Below are 24,414 nucleotides of genomic sequence, written 5' to 3'. Positions count from 1 at the left end.
AAATGTCTTCTTTTTGGGAGTCTGTTACAAACATTTTCTACCTCATTATTACAGAAAAGTTCTCTAAGCATATGGTTTTTGCCTGTTATGTAATCCTTTATGATTTTTTTTTCATTTTATAATCTTATAACATAGACACACGGTTGTCTCGGCCTACGGTAATCAACTTAATGCTTATGGAATAGGTAACAGTCGACTGATATAGTAAAAAAAAAATGTTTTTAAATAAATATACATAGAAATAATACATATATAAATACAAATATTACACCCAGACTCAGGCAGGAGTCGAACCAGCAACCTGTGGAGCAGAAAGCAGGGCCAACACAACAAATTGCGCCAAGGAGCATTTAAAAAAAAAACTGTCTGAATTTTAGCGATTTATAATTAATAAATGTGTTGAATATTTTATCTGTGGTGTTTGCATTAAAAAAGACAATTTGTTAACGAACCTTCTGCACATATATTTCAATATACTTCTGTAAGCTGTTTCTATACAGATACAGGACTAAATCGTGCACAAAGTCGAAGCGATCACAAACAATGATAAGAGGCAGTTGGTCGGGGAGTTTGGCCTCTTTCAGGAAATTCTTAACTCTCTCAGCGTTATAGCAGTTTGATTCGCGACAAATGCGTTCCACTTCCTTGATTTGTCCTGTTTTACATGCAGCCTGAAAAGAAAAGAAAAACAATTATTTTCACAGCAAAAACACACAATTCATTACTTTAAGAAAAGAAAGAAAGAAATATTTTTATAACTGACAAATTACACTAGTCACAGCAATCATAATTAAACAATCCTAATGGGAAAAAATAGCTGTCAGCGGAAATTAAATTATAACAGTTTTAGGATAACCAACAACTTTACAATTTAACAAACTAACTTACATTAACATTAATCCCAGAACATTACTAAACCTTACCTGAATATATTTAAAGTGAACTTCTGGATCCTGACTGAAGTTGACAATCGATCCAAGGAAGTAAAAGAGACCTTCATAAGTTTTGAAACTTTCAAATAATTCAATTAACGCTTTGGTTGTCAATTGCTCGTGGTATTTGGTTGCAATTTGTACACAGATCTGTAGATTTTGACGAATATTCGCTTGAAGCATAGCCTTGAGGCATTCCAGTGAATCTTCCACTGATAATGTTCCAAAGTAGCTGACCAACCAATCTGCTGACAGAAGATGGGTGTGGACCTAAGGACAAAAGTATAAAAATAAAATTTACGATTGTACAGATAGATAAACAGCAAACAGGTGTATCATAAGCGCATGAACATGGAGTGTCACTACGGTAGTCTGTAATTACAACAACAGGTATGATGTCTTGGATGTCGAGAACTAGGTTGCGAAGTAGTAGCGTGAGAACATGCTGTGTCGCTACAGTATTTTAAAGTCATAACGATACGCTTAATGTCATAGATGTCGATATAGTTTGGTAGAGCGGTCATTGCGCATGAGCGTGCCGTATCGCTAAGGTATTTCGTAGCAAAACGTCATGCTTTATTGTAAAAGTCAGTGTAGAGGTCGGATGTGTTCTCGTAGTATATGAACGTGCAGTGTCGCTACTATAGTAAGCCAGCACAGCGCGCTTGACATCGTAGATGTCAGCGTAGAGCTCACTGTGGTCTACCACAGGTGTCAGTGCGACTGCGGCAGTCAGCACACTCACCACGGCGCGCTTGATGTCGTAGAGGTCGGTGTAGTGCTCGAGCGCGCGCTGCAGCAGGCCCGCCTTCTCGCACAGCTGCGCCACGTGCGCGCGGTCGTAGTGCGTGAACATGCCGTTGCCGAGGATCGCGTCGGCCACCTGCGGCGCCGACATCAGGTTCATCTCCAGCAACCTGCGCGGGTGACGTACATACGTTATTGCTGAACGAACCAAAACGAGTAACATTGGTGGAACTTGTGGCTATTGCGCTGGCGCATATAACAAACATTTGTATTGGACATATAGATGTTTGCCGTGGTCTGGGTGTTACCGTACCTCGGAGAGCACGTTAAGCCCCGACGGCTTGTCCCGGTTGTTATCATATCGTTATTGGCTATGCAGATGTTTGCTGTTTTGCCGTCTGGGTGTTTGTGCAGCCCTTGTGAGTCTCGGAGAGCACGTTAAGCCGTCGATCCCGGTTATTATCATGTACACCTTATAGTAATCGTTACTCATAATAGGGAAAATATCCGCCAACCCGCATTGGAGCAGCGTGGTGGATTAAGCTTTGATCCTTCTCCTACATGGGGAAAGAGGCTTATGTCCAGCAGTGGGATATTATAGGCTGCAGCGTATATAAGAACGATTTTCTTTTTTTTTTAGATTTCTTAAGTATAGGCCAACATTTGTTTATTTATTTATTTTATTTAACAATTTTTATACGTACAAAATTATATACATAAAATGATTGTCATGGAGACTCACATATGATGGGTGTGCTTATCCCTGTAAAAGATTTCTTCCAGCACACCCAGAACGGAACAGGTACAGACAGAAATTAAAGTAGGTAGACGTACAAAAGAAAACATTAAATCATTAGAATATATATACGCGCACACACACACACACACACACACATATATGTCTGCCTTGCTAAAAAAATAAGTAGAAAAAAATAGTCATAATCCTTACCTAGTTTGCAATGGTCCTTCCTCGGGTCTATTGTTCTTCAAGGCATCAAGTAGGAAAGCAGTGCATTGTTGCACCATATTCTGTTCCATGAAAACATCAACAATCTGTTGTATATCTGCTAATGGAGGATCTTCGGCTACCAGCATACCAGCAAAGCCAGCACCTTGTTCAGGGTTGGTACGCATCACAGAGCGCAGAAGATAAATGTAATCTGGTGTATAGCCAACCTGATAAAAAAAAATATTTTATAATAAATATATTTAAAATTAAAATTGCATGAATTGATGATACACACAAGTTAAAAAATATTGACTTTTACCTTCTTTGCATAAAGGACTATTTTCTGGAACTGACCCGTTTCAGCAAAGCACTGAATAACTTTGCTAGCAACATTAGCTCGAAGATACACCGATAATGCAAGTGTTGGGTCAACTTGCTTCACAAGATCTCCAAGCTCTTCAGAGCACTCGAGCTTCTCCTCTTTCAACCACTTTTCTAACAACTGCTTCCGACCTGGGATAGTAAAATAACTATTAGACTGCCATTGCTATTTAAGAATATATTCTTAAATAGCTCAGGGTGACAAAATAATGTTAATTATAATACATAAATTGTAGAAAAAATTCAATTAATCTATTTAAAGGCCAAAGATATATTATTTGTATGTTCAGTAAAAGTGGTGAAGAGACAAATGTTGCACATCAACATGCTTTGAATAACATTTTTAAAGTATTGTCTAATAATTAATTCTTACCTTGCAACAAAACTGGACGGCATAGTTCAAGTGACTCAAATTTGTTTAATTGGGCCTGATCTAATAGTATGCCAAAGTACTGCAACAGTGGGGATGTTTGACCCGGCTGGGTGGGCACCTGCTGGAACCGCTGAATCGTTTGTGGGGTTCGGAGAATACCACGGGGTGCCATGGCCGCTACCTTAAATACACAGAAGATATTTAGAAACAAGAGCAAGACTTATTAATATTAAACATTTTTATTGGTCATATTTTACAATAATAATGGGAAATGATAACAGACTTTACTTGCTATTGACGCAATACTCTAAACTGGAGATAATCAATGCCATTTTGACATTTGATAAGTTAATGCCTGCAATAATACGACTTACTTTAGCTGCTTCTCCATACTGTCCGTTGGTAAATAGCATGTTAAATTTCCTCACAAACAGGTCTTCTGCTCCAGCGAGATTGTTTCTCACTGCGAGACGAAGAGCCAATTCAGGGTTCTGCAGCACGGTGTTGATGTACGGAACTATCGAATCTTCTTCCACTGTTACTGACAGTACCTGACCTTTGCGATTTACACCTACAATAAAGATTTTTTTGTTACTCAAGTCTTTAGAATCACTATTGATTTCACTTCTATTTGAAGCTACTAAAGGTTCGGAATTTTGATATGATTACGTTGTAATTATATAAAGTGATCATCCATTGAATTTATTTATAAAAATATTATATAATAAATGAGTAGCTAAAGAACATAAAACAACATTTTAAAGTAACATATCAACACAGCTAAATATTATAAAAATATTAGTACCAATAATTCCACCAGTTGACTCGTGGGGCGCTGTCACGAATATGGTATCAGAGGAGATACGGTTCATGTAGATGCACGTTCCGGTCTCGACGTCGTACATGTGTATGTAGCCGTACTTGGTGATCAGGTAGATAACATCATACTTGGGCGACACCTGCATTGCCACGGGGAAATCGTTCTGCGCCTCGGCGGGGAAGAAAACGTCTACCGCTTTCTTGGGGAACGGTTGATTTCCGGCTGGCGTCTGACCCACCTCTATAATTATAAAAAAATTATATAATTATATACTGAGGTTAAATGCGTTGACGAATTAGTTGGCGAATATTGATCTGTTCTGAATTTTTTAGAATTGAGGACAATATAATTGAGTCACTTGTAGTATTTTTTTATGTTAAAAAGATTCTACTATTGATCTAGAAGATTTATGCTAAACATATAAACTCTTAATAAATAAATTTCACCTAAGTTTGTAACTATTTTCAATACTCTTACCGATAATATGCAGTTTTCCACCCTGAGCCGTCCTGACGGCGAAGCAAAACAGGGTGGAAGGTTCAGCATTGCCTTCCGCCTTGAAGGTCGCGAAGGAAGCCGCGTGTCCCTCTATGGGCTGCGAGCACTTGCGCTCCACAGAGTACAGCTGCATGGCGCCCACTACGCGGTTCTGTTGCGCTGAAATACCTGAAAGACAAAGTCAGATGTAAAATTAAAAAAAAAAATTCAAAACCAATTTTATACACTATATCATCATTAGATGAATGTAATAAAAATAAATAAAATAGATTAAATAAAAAACAATAATTATTCGGTAGTCTTTGTAAAGTATACCTGAGAATTTCAACGATATAATAATATTTTTGTATTTTTTTTTTGTATTATCTAGCTAATACAAAAGTGAGAAGTTGCTATTTGCCAGCACTTATAACATATATGTTATAATAGGGCTGTACTTGCTAGCTTCTAATAAGTCTACTAATAATAGCAATAGCATATGATATAACCCACATTGGAGCAGCGTTGTGGATTAAGCTAATCAGGGAAAGAGGCCTTTGCCCAGCAGTGGGATATTACAGGCTGAACCGATGATATAAGCATTTTAAAAATTACTGTGCGCAAAAGCTTATGAAACTTGTCGTACTTTTTTTTAAATTATAGTAAAATATATATTTCATTGAAGTTAAATTTAAATGAATAAACTTACCAACAAGCAACAGCCACTGTTGTTTCGGGTCGGTCCTGTAGTTGATGATCTGGCACTCAGACAGTGATGAATGTCTATCGAACATCTTGACCGGGGTCGAGTCCCCCTCCATGGACCAGTGATAAACCGATAACTTGGTGACTAGAGCGAGGGTATTCGGCGATATCCACTTCCAGAACACTACGTCTTCGGTCATAGTGTGAGCTTTCATCTTGGATTTCATTTCAATGTTAAATATTTGGAGAGTCTTTTGCGCTGCTGGGACGGAAATTCAAAATTAATATACAATCATCTCTTACAAATATACCAAAATTCAAGAGGACAAATTGACCGGTTGTTGATAAATTTCAATAATCATTGACTTTATAATCATAATACATCAGGGCTAAGAAGCTATTATATTATTTAATGATAACATTCTTGGTCTCAAACCGAGAAAAATAACAAATAGAATGCAAGTTTTAATAATTTTATTATCTAACATGTAACGGTATCTAATAGAGGAAAGTATCTCGTATGTTTTATCTGTACCACTATCAAACTCCACTTTATCTATCAAATACTTATATGTATTCGCATTTTTAAGGTCAAAGACCTAAGGCCCTGTTTTGCCTCCTGCTGTTAAAACCTCTAATAGCCTATCAGTAACTTATGTACTAGATAAACTTTGTGTTAGATGTTAGAAAATTAATGACGGTTGAACCAATATAATATTTAATTCGCCATAGTTTGAAGGCCAATAGATAAAAAATTAAAGATATTCTAAATATATTAATAAATATCCCAATGCCAGGTCTCTGTTACTGCAATTATTTATGTCTAAATTTAATTATCTTTAGTGTCAATATTTTTAATAGCAAAAAAAAACTTAAAGTAATATTGTTTATTCAATTACAAGAAACATATCTATTATAGTTAGATGAGGGCGCCAACCTTATGATGGTCACATACAACTAAACGCATTATAATAAATATTGAGGTCAAGTATCTATAAATGGTACTTTAATGTTATAATTAAATGTGACTATGTGACTATTATTTACTAAATATAAACAAAAATAGATATATCGTAAAGACAAAACAAAACAAATAAATCGAAAAAATTATGATTCGATAAAAAAAAATTGATTGATCTTTATATTAATTTTGTGAAGCCATCAAATACGATTGGTGACCGCAGGGACTTGCCCAGCAAGTGACTATGGGCAAAACATATGAGTTCACGCCATTTTTGGCGTGAACTTGTGGAGGCCTGTGTCCAGTAGTGGACTGCGAAAGGCTGCTGTGATGATGATGATGATGATCAAATACGATGGGTTTGTCACTCTGAATTCGTACGTTCCTTTCTGTTTTTATTGTCGCCCCTATAATCCACGTCGATGGCATCATAGCATTTGATTTTTACCAAACTAAATAATTATCTGAATTATTAGTAAATGATAGTAAAGAATAGATATTTTAGGTAGTGTTGATTTAGTATTGAATATTTAATGTATAGAAGCCTTACATTTTAGGTGTCATATACACACGACAACGACCAACGCGCGCCCCTGGACGATCAATTTCGTGAATGCCGTTACTGTAATTCACTTTCTTGGAAAATTGTAACCAAATATTTTAATTGTATGTATGCAAAATTGCAAACAAAAAAATTATAATTTACGTTTATCGGAACAAGGTATTCTTGGTAAGTCTTTACACGCTTTAATTAATTATATATAATAATGAATAATATATTACACACACTAATATCAATAAAAATAAATGAATTGCCAAAATGTATGTGTATAACTCCCGAACGATTGCACCAAATTGGATAATTATTTTTTAGGTTCATTAAGGGGCTACACTACCTCAGCTCGAATTCAGATTTCTCCCATACTAAAAACACATGAGAATTGAGAGCGCTTGGTTGTTCATCGCGCGAATTATATGTATTTTCTCCCCACAAACATTACCAATAGTTATTTTTTAAAAACGCAACATATAAAATGTTCTTCATACTTATTTTAATTACCATGCTTAATCTCAAGTCTATAACTTCTATATTTACTGAGATATTAAGGTTTTAATACAAAAATAGAGGTAATTTTGCGATTTTTTTGTATCGAGAAAATATAATGGAATCGTGTTTTCGAAACATATGAAAGATAGTTTATGTCCTGAACTTTGAACTTTACCATACATAAATTTCAAACTTAAATATTCAGTAGTTTGGAAGATATGGACATCCTGCCGAGTGAAAAATAAGCAATTTGAGGTAGCATACACTCTTAATGTCGGGAATTCGGATAAGTTTTATTCAGAAAATATACATCTGGCCTTCGTTGAACAGACACTCAGAACCCAGGCTAGAAAACCCTTACATTGAAATAACGTTAGGTCGATGTATTCTACCTGGGCATTGAGTGGAACCGCTGTGGGGAATCCTAATATAAGAATAAAAATTTATAACCGGTATTTATTTATTTATTGGGCTCTGATTATGAGTCTAATCTAAGCGGAATAACCTAACTTAACAAAAATAAACAATTGTATTCTTCCGATATGAAGTACTTAGTATATAGTCTGATTGAAAAAAAAATGTTCGGCTATAGTCCTTGAAGTTTTAATAATTTATATTTCCAGTAGTACTTGATTTAAATCATGATTCAATAGAATCGATCGAATACTAAGAAGAGGCCATACATGTAAAGTTTGGCTTACTTAGGGGTCCAGCAATCACGTGATATGTTTCAGCAACTTTTTAACATCCTACCTCTTCTTGGTAATATGCGATGATGTTTTAAGCCCTTGTTCGTTGTCTGGATAGTTGTCAGGCATTACTAAGACTACCGGTGTCCACAAATTTTGCGTATAAGCGTCTGATAGTGTTATTACCTGGAGCAAGTTTCACTTTACTTTTTTTACGAAATGCACGTTTAGTTTTCACGATTTACACAGGTTTATTCGAATAGGATATTCGTATTTATCCCTTTCTTTTTACTACTTTTATCCTCTCGGGTGTTCCCATTCATCCCGTAAGAAGCACATAAACCCGGTCACTATTACGGTCGAAAACAGTACTATTTAAGAAAACAAAATCTAGTTTATTTTGGTCGATTTTGTCTTCTCGCTTTTCGTTTTTCTCACATATGTATATTTTGCCACACAGATTGCTATTACGTAGATAAAAAAAGATTTGCTATCACGTTAAACTTGAATAATCTTTACAGAGCTCTTAACTTTTAAAGTTAGATGACATATTTTAATAAATTAAATAAAGTTACATAATAAATTGTAGTGTAAGTATTGTTGCAATTAGCTTTACTGGCACTTCGCATATGAAAAAAAAAATGTATCAGGCACCCAACAATAACTTTACACAAAAAATAATAGTAACAATCGATAAGAAAGCAAATAACAGGGCTAACCACTTCAATTTCAGACTAAGTATTCGTTTTTAATTTTTATGTGAACTAAAAAGTGCGGTCAAAAATACAGCTGATTGATGAACAATTTGCTAATTAAATATTATTATAATAGCTTACGGCTAGCAGAAGTAAATCAATCAGGACTTTTCGGACAATAACCTAATCTAATTTTTAATTTTTTTACTATACGTAAGGGCTAAATACAGCTTCTTGAGTGTGCAGTTTCAGAGTTGCTGTAATCAATTAATTTTTAATATATATTTTTTTTATATCACTAGGTCAGCAAACAAGCGTATGGCTCACCTGATAGTAAGAGATTACCGTAGCTTATAGACGCCTGCAACACCAGAAGCATCGCAAGCGCGTTGCAGACCAAATCCCCAATCCCCCCCAGGAGCTCTGGTCACCTTACTCACCAACAGGAACACAATACTGCTTGAAAACAGTATTATTTTGCTGTGATCTTCTGTAAGGTCGAGGTACTACCCCAATCGGGCTGCTCTATATTTTGAGCAGGAAATTCCTGCTGTGCCCTACCTCAGTTATCTATTGCAAGTAAAATATTGGTTGTCCAATTTTGATAAACGGTTGAAAAAATACGATTTTATCACTTAAAAAACACTAAATGTATAATTAAATTGAAGTTTTTTTTTTGTATGAGCTTAACGCGAGTTTTAATCGATCGTTTTGTTTGTCCTATATAAGCCGCCAAAAACGATAAGTCAATTTTTACCATCTGTCAAGTGTCATATACCCTTACAAGATGCAGGAGTATACAAGCTTGATTGTGACTGTGGTCTCTCTTATATAGGACAAACAAAACGATCGATTAAAACTCGCGTTAAAGAACATATAGCTGACTTAAAACATCGTCGCTATACTAAGTCTGCAATCTGTGAACACAGTCTAGACACAGCTAGCCATTATATTAGATTCGATAAACCACAGATCCTCGCAAAAGAACACCGATTCCAACCAAGGATGATCCGTGAGGCTATTGAAATTAAAAAACATCCAAATTTCAATAGAGAAGATGGCTGGCAATTACCACCTGCTTGGGACCCCATTATTAATATAATTAAATCAAAAACCAAGCATAATTCACCACAGATTAAAGACTCAATTAGCACATTCTGCGTAGATAGGACTGTATAAGATATTGATGTATGTCGGGTAGTTTCGAATAACTTTGTAACGTTGGGACGTCTGACACCTCAGTCCCCCCGTGACCATGGTTGCTGTAAAGTATCCGAAACGTCGGGAATCAAAAGATAATAATAAACCGCGATAAAATCCGAAAAAAGTTGTTTCATTAAATGAGTAAAATTCGCGTAAACATTAGAAAACAATAAAGTTTGTTTTTTCTTCCCGTATTAATTCCCGTATTGGAACGAAGTTCCTTACGGCAGGCTTGACATTTGGCTGGGCGACCGAACTGAAAAAAATGTGAGACTAAAACCGTAAGAAAAATATATTAACGGCAGTGACGTAATATCAATCACACGACTATAATATAATATGACGTATGTAAAACCGAACTCATTTAACATTAACGCTACAAATGTTTGGCGTTTTTTGATAACTGAATGTGTGATGGAGCATCAATGTAGATGAGAGCGTTAAGAAGTATGATAAACTGAGTGACAGGATAAGAAATAGTCAGATAAGTAAACGTTGTGGGCTGTAAGAAGATGTAGTGACATAAATTGAGAAAGGTATGCTCAGATGGTTTGGCCATGTCGAGAGAATGAGTGAAGAACGATTGACGAAAAAAGTGTATAAGGCGAGTGTGAATGGAAGGGTTGGAAGGGGCCTAGGCGAACCTAGGGGAACCTAGGCGGACGTTCCAAGACCAAATAAGGGACGTAGACCAAGTAAGGGACCAAATAAGGCAGGGCAGCCATCACGTTGAAACCACATGTCCCGCAGTAATTGTAATGGGAGATCATCTCGTAGGTCACCTAAGTCACCTCTTAAGAAATTTTCATAAGTTTCACCATTCAGATTGTCTGGAAGAAAGTAAGGCCCAATCAAATGGTTGGACATGATGCCCATCCACACATTTACACTAAATCGTCGTTGTGACCCCTTTACTCTTTTCTTATTTGGATTGCCTAGTTAACCATTTCAACTATGTTTTTTTCTATGAGTTTAAATACAACCCTAGGTTGTTATACCTCGTTGGGTAGCTGATAAAACGTAGATGTTTTTAAGCACATCTGCAGAGCAAGTGCCATAATATTTTTTTGAGATATCCAGAAAAGAAAAATATTTTTTTATAATTTGTACTTATTTTCTTAAGTTTCGATCGTCTACAACGACCCATTTAGTTAACTTACGTGCAATTTTAGTCATTAAGGTCATTAAGCATCTCATTCTTCATGTAAAAAACCAAAAAAATAATCATAAGAGTCAAAAAAATTCAAAATATTCAATTCAATAGCCGAAAGATTGGGCATTTTCATAAAAAAAAAATTAAAACTCGAATATCTCGAAAACGGTTAAGTTTAGGATGGGGGGTTCCATAGTGAAATCATTCAGAAATGGTGTGTACTACACGCCCTTAACAGATCTAGGTCGACTTTTCCTGTAACCCTGTATACACTTTCTACTTCTATTTCTTTATCTATACAGAAACAACGGAAATTAATTATGAATACAGAAACAAAAACACCCGAACAATAGCAATATACCATAACTGCTATTACTTGTCGGACATCGAACACGCGATCTTTACAAATCGATGTGCCCTCTTGTGCGTCCTTCGTTATAAATGACACCAATATTACAAAAATTACCCATTACAAATTTGTACTTTCATTTGAAGGTCAATAACTTAATCTTTTCCAAGCACTTTTATCTGGATGACACGGACAAAAGTGATATTATTTTAAACATCACTTCGTACTATTTTTAAGTTATATAAAAAAACAAGTCGAATAGAAACAGTAGTTCAGACACAAGACAGTTTTTTTTAAAAGAACTTCAAGTACTGTTTCAATTAGTCTGATTTTTATTTTGTATACATATAGTTCAGAAATAATATATACTTATAAGTTGTTCATTTCAATGCCGATCAGTAAACATAAACGTGAGTAAATCCGCGAATCGCCTACGTAGGACAATTCTGTAACTTTCTCTTTAAATAAGATTTTTAACGTAAATTTTTAGGTTGTTAAGCTTTTCATGATATAACGGTTGAATCTCGAATTAGTCGCTCGAGTAGCACTTGAAAGCATCTTTGATGTCTTTCGATGAGTAGTCGATCACAACGTGAACGGTTCTCAGCACAATCAAGACTTATTAATAACACCGAGGGCGTTGATCCCTTTGTAATGATTTTCTATGGTTAGCTATTTTTATACTAAGAAACAGTATTTAATAAGATTAAATTTTATTTACACTTACTTTATAATATAATATAGCTTCTATAAGAAAACTATTAATAAATGATTTTAATATTTCTTTCTACCCGTTTAGAAAATAATATTTAACACGTTAAACGCCGCCATGATTTTTTAGTTTTTCTGTTTAGACCATGGGCGACACCATATAGTCGACACACAATTGTTCCGTTGGTTCCGCGGTGGACACCACCGCGGGCCAGAGTCAATTTAAAAAATGTCTTAGAAAAATATGTCATATAGTGTAAGGGAAAATAAGTAAGATCTTTAAGAATAAACAATAAAAACGTATCAATTTTTTTTGTAAATATATTAAGCTGTCCCCATGGACAAAACAATTGAGGCCCAACTGATGTTCCCCCATGACGTTCAAGGTTAAGGTTCAAGTTAATAAATTGAAAGACAGACACAGACAGACTGAAATATCAAAATAAACCACCTGAAACTAGCAAAACCAGAGATATAATTATACAATAAAGAATGTTTGCAAATAACAATGAAAACAGCATACATACGTATATAGTAGTATATAATGATACGGTTATTTTAATAATCTTCATATCCTTCGGTTGTTCATAAATGAGAATATTAAAAAAAAAACTTTGAATTACTTAATAATTAATATACAGATGTTCAACTCCTAACTGCTATCCTTCAAATGAGTGTTTTGTAAGTGAACAAGATCTCATTACACATGGAATCAAAATATATTCCTTGGCCGTTTTCAAATTTAACTTTGTTTAAATAGACGAGCTACTTTAATAGACTAGTTCTGCATGATACGTTTCGTGAACACGTAAATTACACACAATTATTACTAACTGTTGAATACAACTAAAGAACTGCGTATGGGAATGAATTATTTTCTTCGTACAATGTTATTCATTGTAAATTATAGCCGTGCTTACGCACACATTGGACGATTATGAAGAAGTAACTTGCCAGAGTAGCTCTTATATACCTACATAATTTCCCCCTGGTGAGAATGAAGGAGGAGATTCTGAATTCAAATGTATTTTTATGTGTGTTACCTCGTAACTTTTTACTGAGTGGACCGATTTCGATGATTTTCCTTTTAATCGAAAGATGGTGTTTATCATGTGGTCCCTCCTATTTAAATCTAATCAATATCGACCAAAAACTTTTTGCGCTATCTCTAATAATGCGTATTTACCTAACTATTTTTTAGTCGAACTACGTTGTATTGTACCTCATAGCTTTTTACTGAGTGTACCAATGTTTTATGATTCTTTTACATTAGAAACCTGGTGCTTGCTATGTAATTCTATATAAATTTGACTGAGATCTAATAAGTACTTTTTGAGTTACTATGATACGTATTTACTTAAATATTTTTTCATCTACCTGCGTTTTAATACTAGTGGATGTAATTTAAGTCGAAATTTTTCGTCTGCAAACAAACACAATTATTCTACAACAGACTTGGATAAATATTAAATTTTCTTTTTAAGACGTATTGAAAAAATAGATTTAACCGGAAAACTAAAAATAAGAAAATTATATGTATAATGTAAATTATCAATATTTTCAAGAATGTTCTAGGTTTCCTAAGGTCAGACCAGTCCTAGGTGCTAAACTCAGACCTTGTAACACTTGCATCATCATTATCTATACATATAAAACTGAATGTTTGTCTGTATGTCCTTTATAGAATCGTAAACTATTCATTTGATCGTGTCATGATCTTCAGCAAAGTGTTGTGCATTAGCCCACAAAGGCTTCAGAGTTGTTACGACCAAAAAAAAAAATTATTATGTGTATGTATTACATTATTGACTCTATGATACATTTTCTTATGTATTTACTGGGAAACGAGTAGTTTTTTATAAGTCAACAAAGTTCTCTATATTAAAACCAATTCCACTTCTATATTAAAACATGGAGTTAACCCGATACAGTACAAATTGCAAGAGACGACACAAAACAAAAACTAAACACTTAAACAAAAGTACAGTCAAAAATTTTCCGTTATTCTTAAAATAAGACAAATTGTGGGTGTTCCTAAAACAAACTCAATCGAATGTCAAAATGTTTAATATTAAAATACCGTGTGTGTGCACACCTGTTTATCAATAGGTCGGTTCCTAAGGTCAGCCATCTACTTTTTATTTTGCTTACCAAAATAGAAATTGACGCCTTTTTTAATGAAGTTTGTCAAAATTCTGTCTTTATTTTATGGAACTAGCCATAAAATGTATGTTACTGATTGCGTATCTAATGACAAAAATTTTAGCGTGACGTAATGTATTTTCCCTTATCTTTGGTACAAGTTGTCATATTGTGATATCGATATATATAAAAATGAATCCCTATTTCCCTTGGTCACGCCATCACGCGTGAACGGCTGGACCGATTTCGCTATTTCTTTTTTTTTTTTGTTATGTTTGTTATTGTCAGGTGAAGGTTCTTATGAAAAAAAAATTGCGCGGGAAATTAGAAAATGTGAGAATACTTAACAACCATATAAAATTATTTCGCTTTGGACAATATAACCTTTTTTAATGTAACTTTATGACGTTTGACATTGAATTGACAGAATACGTGCTGCAAATATCGTCAGAGGATGTAAAAGCACTTTTTTGTTTTAATAATTATACCAATTTGAATTCAATATTCATAGTTAACACAGGACAACGCCTATCAGGTCAACTAGTTTGATATAATATCTATAAACAAAAATGACAATTTCAGATTTTTTTACCACAAAGTAACAATACATTTCGTTTAGATGGTGGAGGGATGGATGGATGAATGTTTGTTACTCTTACACGCAAATACAACAACTGATTCATTCATTCATTCGGATTAATGGCTACACCAACTGATTGTAACGATATCTGGCTCGTCAACAGCTTTTTCCTAGACATTAACACGAAATCGAAAATAACGCGGCCGAAACCGCTAGGCGAAGCTAGTTTTGTTATAATTTCGCATTTCCGTTGTTACGCGCACTTTTATGTTGAGTCGAGGATAAAAGTCACGGGTGACTCATTGATATATTCAATTATTCAACGTCAACGTTCTTACGCATGACGTAATAAAATTGACAAATATATGACAAACATAATACTTTTAAATCATTTTTTTTACCATCTGTAATATTTAGTTCTTAAATGGTGAATTGTAAATATGTATATTTTTAAATAAAGAAAAAAAAACTACGAATTAAATCAGGTATATATTTGACATTGACAATATATTTACTCTATTTTGGCGCTATTGAAAGCCATTTGTATCACCATATTGTATTTTAATTTTTGCTTTTAAGTGTAGCTACGATAAATATTCTCCATATACCTACGAACAAAAACTGACTATAATCTGTTGACGTTTTTTAGAGTTCAAAATAGAAAAACCGTCTTCCGTAAATCCAAAACCATACTCAAGATAAAAATTGTTTTTATAATATTTATTACAAAGATGTTGTTAACATACGGCTGTAGATACATAACAATCAGTCTAGAATATAGAGTTTAAATATCTACTCAAAAAAAAAAAAAAAAAAACATAATATTTTACTATAGATTAATATTTGTTTATACTACATTGTAAAACATTACTAATAATTTTTTAGTGTCGTCTTCGAGAATAAAAAGCTATTGCAACTTCATTTCTAAAGCGATATCCACGAGTTATTTCGTAATCAAGAATTCTAGCAACTAATTTAACGTATGTTGTTTTATTAAATAAACGAAGTGGCTATTTTTAGTCAACTTTGACTAAAGTAAAAATTGAATTGATTCAAATAATTAAAAAAACGTTTTTAAGGAAAAAAATTATGGAGCTGTTACAGAAACTATCGGCGAGCTCAAAATACTTTTTAATATATCTTCGAAGTAATTTTGGTCACCCTATCAATATTTTTTTTCTTTCGTTGTTTTTGCTTAATCCGTTGCAACTAAATGTAACCATTTATGCCAGGACCAATAGACGAAGACTTTATGAAACTGAGCACAAATCGTGGACACATCGAATCCATTTATAATCCAGGTGGTATCTCAGGTGGTTTGGTCATGTCGAGAGAATGAGTGAAGAACAGTTGACGAAAAAAGTGTATAAGGCGAGTGTGGATGGAAGGGTCGGAAGGGGTAGACCTAGGCGACGTTCCGAGACCAAATAAGGAACGTCTTAAAAAAGGGCCAGGTAAAGAGTACTCTAAACCGAAGAACATGTATGAAGGGAATAATGAAAGTGGACGAAGCGAAAGAAGTATGTAAGGATGTAGCAAGTGGAAAGAAGTGGTCTCTGCCTACCCCTACGGGAAAGAGGCGTGATTGTATGTAAGTATGTATACCTTTAAAAATAACATACTAAAATTTTAATTACATAATACAAATTTTAATTGTATATTTTTAATAGTTTTTGTAGTGTTTAGTAATTATGAATAAACTATACCTTCAAAATTTTTAAACATTTCATGCAGTAGTTTTCTTTTAAAAAAAAAGTCCGAAAATCACCTTTTTAGGTGGTCACACTTAAGGGGCACACCCTTAAGTCACTGCATACCACATAAAGCATGACAAAGAAATCGAAATGGTGTCAGGCACAATTTTACTAATAATTCGGCAAAGTATATTTGCGAAGTTTAGATTGACTACATAGCATATAAATGTCTTGAATCCTAGATTACTTTCCTTTTTTTGATCTTTTACAACAATGAAAAAAAATACTGACAAGAATATTTTAGAGCCTTTTATTTAGTTAATAATAAATGCTATTAGCAAGAAATTCCAACGATACCCAATAGTACCTAGTATAATTGACATTTTGTTAATTTAGTTCTTTATCAGTTCTAACACATAGCATAATAAATATCAAAAAAATATCATTATTATAAAAATAGAATATTAAAAAAATGTACCAAAATAATACAGCAGCTATATAGAGTACATAAGAAGCGAAATAGAAGTAAAAAAAAATTTCAACATCATAAATTACCAAATTCTAGTTGACCTAGAATTTTTTCAGAACTATAGGAATAGGTCATTCTCAGGGCGCCGCCGAATATGGCTGGCATGTGTGACCTTTTAAACTCGAGGATGGTCGTGGGCGTAGTAGAAAGAGGCATACGAAACTACCCCTCTCCTCTTCGTTAATAAAAGTCAATGTTCTTTCCAAGTCATGTAAAAATTATATTTAATTTTAATGGCGTTAAAAGCCTTCTTGAATAAAGTCAAAGAAGCCATTAGCATTATTTTAAAAGGGTGAGGGAGAATTTTTCAGGTGTTTTATTTATAAATCTAATTTCCTACAAACGCCCCTGGACTATTTCTTCTGGGACAGTATGGCTTATGGAAAGGATCCATACCGCCGCGAATGCAATACGAGCCTAGGTAGATATGGTCCACCCTCAACACGGCATATTGTATTACGGAACAACAATGATCATAGTCAATGGCGGAGGACAATTCGAACAGCTCTTGTAATTGTCTTCTAGTAAAAATCTATTGTATCACAATAAAATTTTCTGATTATTAAACGTTTGAAAACATCTTGTATTTTATTGCTTCCAGTTCGTCCCGTCTCTTAGATAACATAAGTATAGGATAACATAAGTTAGGTAAGAGAGTTATGGTAACAAATTTAGTGTCGTTTTATAGATAACATGACCCGCTATAGGAGGAATAGCATAAAATAATGACAATCCATCAGTCTAGTTTTTGAATTATTCGATGAAATACGAATTATTTATTTATTTATTTTTTGAATATTTGAAGTTCGTTTTTTTTGGAGAATGTTTAATCAATAGGTAGTAATTAAGAGGACTACACTTTGATGTTAGCCAAAAGGCCGAGAAGCGATAGTATTAAGAGGATTATTTTAGCAGTTGCCAGAACCATATTTTATCTGTCTAATGACATCAAATTTATTATTCTGCGTCACTTTTTTACTCACTTATTGCAATTCTCGTAATCGCAACGAAAAATTAAAATGTCCGCCATTTTGTAGGTGGAGAGATATGACATTGTAGGAAAGTAGATTTATAAAATACGTCCATAAAATTCTCCCCGTCGTGTCCGGATACATTGTATATAAAAAATATATATATTAATCGTCGAAATGTATGTACGCACGTGACTACCGAACTACTGTACTAAATTGGATATATTTTTTCGTGTTCATAATTATCACTATTATTATCACTAAAAAAAAATCACATATACGAAAAAAGGTCCCCCAGGTCAGCTAGAATAATGTTATTTATTTACTACATTTTACGAAGTCAAAGTACACGAAACACTGCTAAAATATTTGTTAAATTATAAGTATGTAATAAATAAATGCGTCATCCATCCATATTTACAAAACATCCTAATTTGAATAACCAATTAAGTGAAAAAAAAAAAAAAATTAACTGCCCACGCAAGATTTCTATTGAGCCGATGTTTGCCATTATTGACGACTATGAAAATGGCGTGAAAGGAGAAAATTATGTCGCATCAAAACACGATCAATGAAGATCTGACCGCACTGACGCTAATATCCCGACTTGGCGTTTTGCCTGCGTTCTACTTTTTTGATATATTTTTTCCAGAATCTTAATGAGGTTTGTTGTGTAATATTAAACTACATTATTTCTAAGAAACAAAAACGCTATTAAATCATAAAATACTTACCTTGAAATCAAAAAATACCCTCTTATGAAATACGATTTAAAAAAAATATTAGTAAAATTAAGTCATAATTAAATTAAGTACAATCCTAAAATTTTAATGTAAAAAATTAAAACCATTATCTATTACATGTAATCTTATTTTATACTAGCTGTGCCCGTGACTTCGTCTGGGAGGAATTTAACAAAAAATTTGATTTGCTCACTTCACAGTTATAAATTTCTCAAATAAAAGTGTACTAGGTTACTCCCTAGTACATCAGCTATCTGACAGCGAAAGTCCCGTCAAAATCGGTCTGCCGTTTGAGAGATTAGACGGAACAGACAGACAGATAGATAGACAGACAGACAAAAATTGTAAAAAATGTTATTTTAATATATGTACCGTGTATACATCTATAATATATGCATTTAGTAAAAAGCGATTGTGGTTTAGCAGTTTAATATTACAAACAGACGCTCCAATTTTATTTATTTGTATAGATTTAGCGGCACACTGAACGAGGCTCTCTCTAGACGTATATATATATATATATTATATATATATATATATATATATATTATATATATATATATATATATATATATATATATATATATATATATATATATATATATATATATATATATATATATATATATATATATTTTAAATATACATTCAATGTTCATAATTGTTAGATTTAATTTTTCCATTACAAAAAAAAGAGTAGATTAATCTATATATTGTATAAAAATGATTTTTTGTACGTCCTTTATAGAATTGCAAAGTATGCATTTGATCATGTCATGATCTTCAACAAAGAATTATGCATGAGCCCACAAAGGTTTCTGAATTGGTATGACCAAAAAATAAAAATAAAATAGCATAGCAACACATGCTAGTTAATCAATAAATAATGATTTCAAGAATAGTGGTATTAAAAAGACCATTAAACTATTTTTAACTATTTTTACCACTTTTTCTTCATAAATATTAACTAATAAAGCATTTTCTATTGCAATTATTTAATTATGTCTCACCTTCTACTCCTGCCTTTCCTTTTAATGCAATCACTTTGCTTGCTGGGTTCATGATAGCAGAATCTGCACTTATTGGTCTCCTAATGGGGTTGGTGGGGTCTGCCATGTCGATGATAACAACCTCTGACGTGTCGCCTACTTTTTCACGGACACAGATGAACTTGTCCGACTCCATTGTGAGAGTGTTGAATGATATTGAGGCGGGATTTATCCCGATGTTGGTGAGCTGTGGAATAGTGTTAGTTTAATTTATACTAGTTTTCATTTGTTTGATTTATGGCATATATTTCTTTGTAAAATAATAGATCATTAATTTGAATAAAAAGTCGTTAGTCGAATGTTTATAATAATAAAATAAAACTAAAATTAGACAAAGAAATTTTATTACAGCCATCAAGAACTTTACTCACTAAATAAAAAATTTAATATTTTATATATTTTATAAACTACATGTGATGTTAGCTTTTAATGAGTTTTATAGATTTAGGACGGAGGAAGTCTGGTGAAGTGAAAATATAATAATAAATTTACTATCATCTTATCAATTACTTCATTTTTATTTTTGTTTATTTATTTATTCATAAATAAAAAACTTGTTACAAAAGAAATATATTCTTTATTATTTTTTTCTTTTCTTTTGAATGAATTATTTTATACATATTTTTCTTTTTGTTTAAGATTTATAAGTAATACTGTAACAATGGCCAGTTTACTGAACATACAAAATTATGTCAAATACAAAGAAACTCATCATATGTAAAAATAACTCGTAACATACTGAGCAGTCAATTTATCAAAAAAAAAAAAAAGATAAAAATATAAACAATATTGTTTCAACATTTGCAAGTTAGTTGTTTAAGATAATAGCCATTTCTTTCCATACAGACACGAGTTAAGTTAACATCAAAGGCTCCTATCTAAAGACATTCATACAAAATTTGGCATAGTGCCCATTAAAAATAAAATAGGCTTTGGTGACCCTCACATTTTTTAAAGTATATTATTTTCGTTTTCTTTTTTTTGCATCTTTCTTGATTAAATCAAATATTTATTTTAAAAAGTTATAAAAAATACAAATTTGTGTCTCCTTACAAATTATTTACATAATCTTATTTAAATGAGAACTTTTTTTTTTCTTGTAAGATGTTTTTTTTTTTTAAATACAGTTTCAGTTTAATCTATTTTAGTACTAAAAAATTATGCAAACAATATTTAGTCAACACAATGTTTATTATCAGTAAAAGATAAAGATAATAGAAATAAGTTATGATTAATTCATGAATACAACCATACAAGCTTTCTATATAAAATAACTTTATAAATCAATTTATAGCATCATTCGTGTAAAAACAGTAGGTTCGTAGAAAAGTTGCCAAATAAATTAGTAGTTCACAAATCATATGATCCAGAGGGAATGTGGAACAAATCAATACCGGCACTGTTCCGTGCACTGGCTGGGGGGTGGAATCTGTCAACGCACATAATTGCGCAATGTCATTTCTACTATAGCCACCCACTTTTTCATAACAAAACGAACAGTAAAATAATAATCTGCACTTATTACAATCTGATTACATTTCCTATAAGATCAACAGTATCAGTAAATCTAATACAAAAACCGATGGGCGTACTCACCTGTAAATGCTCCTGAAAACGTATCGGCAACACTTGAGCCATGATTGCTACGCTTTCTTATTCTTTCTAAATCAAAACGGCCTACTACCGATCTTCCAAAATCGCGGTGTCTGAAAATTTTAACACAGTTATTTCAATTCACTGCTGTTTCATCCGATACGAATAACACCTTTGACAATCAACATGGCGTTCATTCATGTTTGAAGGAGAAAGAACAACGACCGGAACACAAGTAGCAGTTTTAAATTTTCATATTATCTACTTAAACTACTCACTATTTTAATTTGATTCTACATGAAGAAAAAGTAGATGATTGTAATATTTCTTTTATTTGTATAGCGAAATGACGAACAATGTACCCGCGGCTGCCACATACACAAATGAATGAAATGAAATGAACTACGAACGATAACGAGAAAGAGAGAGACAGGTCTAATAATCGTTGTCTAATACGTACGAAGATCGGATAGTTACACTAAAAAAATGTTAGGTATCACATTATAACAACTGGTTTACAAGCTATTTGATATTTTGATATACTCAAAACGGTTGTCTGTTGTTAAAGTATGCAACTTAGTCAGCAAATTTCATTGGTGCTACCTATGCGGACAAGCATACTATATTTTTTAAATATATGTGCATAATACAGAAAAATCTAAATATATAAAAATGAATTTTTGTCTGTATATCCTTTATAGAATCGTTAACTGTGCATTTGATCATAATTATCATGATCTTCAGCAAAGTGTTGTGCATGAGCCATAGAGCAACACGGAGGGGAGTAGCCATTTACAGGCGTTCCCCTCTGTTAAGTTATAAGTCCAAATGGTCCCACGCGTACAATAAAATTAGTTGCAGCCGCACTGATCAACTAAATCTGGTTGCGCGATTGAATCAACTTCCTTCAAAAAATGCCGAATTGTTCTGTTTTTTGCTGCAAAAAAAGATCTGCCACGTCAAATTTACTAAAAGATGGCGTTATCTTTCATATGTAAGTATTTTTTATTATTACTGTATACTTCTTTTAAACCTTTTTAATCTTAAAAATTACAAATATTACCGATCGTGTGGTTTCGGATTTGTTTACCAACACAGGTCGCTCACCCTCATACAATGTGCGGATTGGTCGAGCGACTGACCCGAGTCTATTTTCGAGAAGTTGCTGTCGCCGAGCGATAGTGTTGTTACCGGTTTGTTTGTAGATAGTTATTTATTTTTTATTTTTTTATACATAAATAGGCTGGCGTTTGACCGCTATTTCACCTGATGATAAGTGAAAATGTGGTCTAAGATGGAGCACGCTTACCTAGAAGTAACCTATTCACTCGCGACTTAAAGATCCCCAGGTTATAATTTTCTGGAAACACATCGATAAAAACGGCAAAGGCAAAGGAGGAGAGAGACATATTAGAGATTCTGATTTATTTATAATATAATATTGCGAACTTAGTTTTTATATACACAGTTTTATAATAAAATTGCATTAAATTAAATATAATACAATAATTACGAGTATTAACACATTTTACTAGAATTACTTAGTTCGAACTTCGACCATAATGTTTCATATTAATTTTTGCAGGTTTCTTAAAGATCTAAATTTAAGGCATACATGGATTTTTTTTTTGTAATAACAAACTTAGACGTCCACAAGAAATAGTATCATTTGCTCAAATCATTTCAATACCTCTGACTTTCAAGTGTCGAACTGGCAAGATTAATAATGGAAAAATATACCGGCATAGGCATTTCTTTCTTAATGAAAAAAGAAAACCCACAAAAATGTATTCGCCATATTTATAATTATAAGTAACTAATCCATTTTGAACACCAATAATAGAAATAACTGTCAATGGTTTTTGAAATGATATAAATATTTAGTTTATTTTTGACATGATAATTATTGTAGTACATAATAAATAAAGTCTTTCTTTATAATAACACATTCTCTTTGTATCACTTTAAAACCTAATTTCCCTAACCGAGTACTTAAAATTATCGATAAAGCGTATCGACAGTTGTTACACCACGGCTGTAAGCAGCTTGTCAGTGTAGTTGCGGCGTGTCATTATACTGTAATGATATAGAATGTATCTATGTGTGTGTGTGAAAACTGTAAGTTTGTTTTTAATTTAGTATGTGTGAGTTTCGTAGTGACAGAGGATTATTTTTGTGTAGGAATTAGATGAAGTGTGTGTGTGATTTCCCCCCGCAAAAAATGACAGACAGTTTTGTATCAGTAAAAAACGCTATGGCTTCTCCCCTCCATGTTTCTCTTTAGCATGAGCTAACAAAGTTTTCTGAGTTGATACACCAAAAAAAGCGTAGCAACGCACGCAGAGTATAGCTAGTATACTTATAAATAAGTTTCAGTTTGAGTGAAAAGCAGTGTCACTATCGATTGAACCACGGGCTATCTATACTATGTAATCAGAAACATTGTGCAAATATATTTAAGCTTTTAGGTTTTTCTATTGTGTGTTCATTAAAATTTTGCAATAGTAGACTAAACATTTAACGCATAATATGCTATTATCCTACAACAGGACTGCAATTGTAGTAGTTACTGTTAAATATGTGGGAGAAAGAGTGTTTAAATTCCAGTGTTTAAGAAATTATCTTTGCTTAAAATTAAACTGTTTCTCATTTTAAATATCGCTCCTAAGTATTTATAAGTTTAATAAACAAATGAAAATCAAAGTAACAATAAATGCTAAAAATTGAAATACGTTTAAATAATTAATACATTCCCTATTTACTGTCACGTGATTTACAATTTGACCGAATGACATACGAGTGAAGTAGATATAGCAACACATATCCATGATAGTAGTTGACGACTGTAGTGTTTGGACCGAAAGAGTTGAATCCAGCTCTCAATAAATTAAAAAAAAAGTTAATGACTGACGTTGACGGT

General features: G+C 33.0%; 1 protein-coding gene across 1 annotated transcript in view; it reads right to left on the bottom strand.

The window, feature by feature from the left end:
- LOC123663498 (clathrin heavy chain) overlaps positions 1-21,706 on the bottom strand; it is a 34,937-nt gene extending 13,231 nt beyond the window's left edge. The window contains exons 1-12 of the mRNA XM_045598172.1: positions 21,498-21,706; positions 19,863-20,088; positions 5,389-5,643; positions 4,680-4,868; positions 4,188-4,442; positions 3,757-3,953; positions 3,383-3,563; positions 2,948-3,141; positions 2,629-2,855; positions 1,678-1,849; positions 924-1,202; positions 453-671 (exon numbers count right to left, since the gene is read on the bottom strand). Of these exons, the coding sequence (XP_045454128.1) occupies positions 453-671; positions 924-1,202; positions 1,678-1,849; positions 2,629-2,855; positions 2,948-3,141; positions 3,383-3,563; positions 3,757-3,953; positions 4,188-4,442; positions 4,680-4,868; positions 5,389-5,643; positions 19,863-20,088; positions 21,498-21,539 (2,436 nt within the window). The 5' untranslated portion in view covers positions 21,540-21,706. The remainder of the gene's footprint in view (positions 1-452; positions 672-923; positions 1,203-1,677; positions 1,850-2,628; positions 2,856-2,947; positions 3,142-3,382; positions 3,564-3,756; positions 3,954-4,187; positions 4,443-4,679; positions 4,869-5,388; positions 5,644-19,862; positions 20,089-21,497) is intronic.
- Positions 21,707-24,414: the final 2,708 nt, after the last annotated feature.

Source organism: Melitaea cinxia, chromosome 20 (assembly GCF_905220565.1).
Source record: "Melitaea cinxia chromosome 20, ilMelCinx1.1, whole genome shotgun sequence".
In the NCBI taxonomy this organism is placed as follows: domain Eukaryota; kingdom Metazoa; phylum Arthropoda; class Insecta; order Lepidoptera; family Nymphalidae; genus Melitaea; species Melitaea cinxia.
This window is presented reverse-complemented; position numbering and strand designations above follow the sequence as displayed.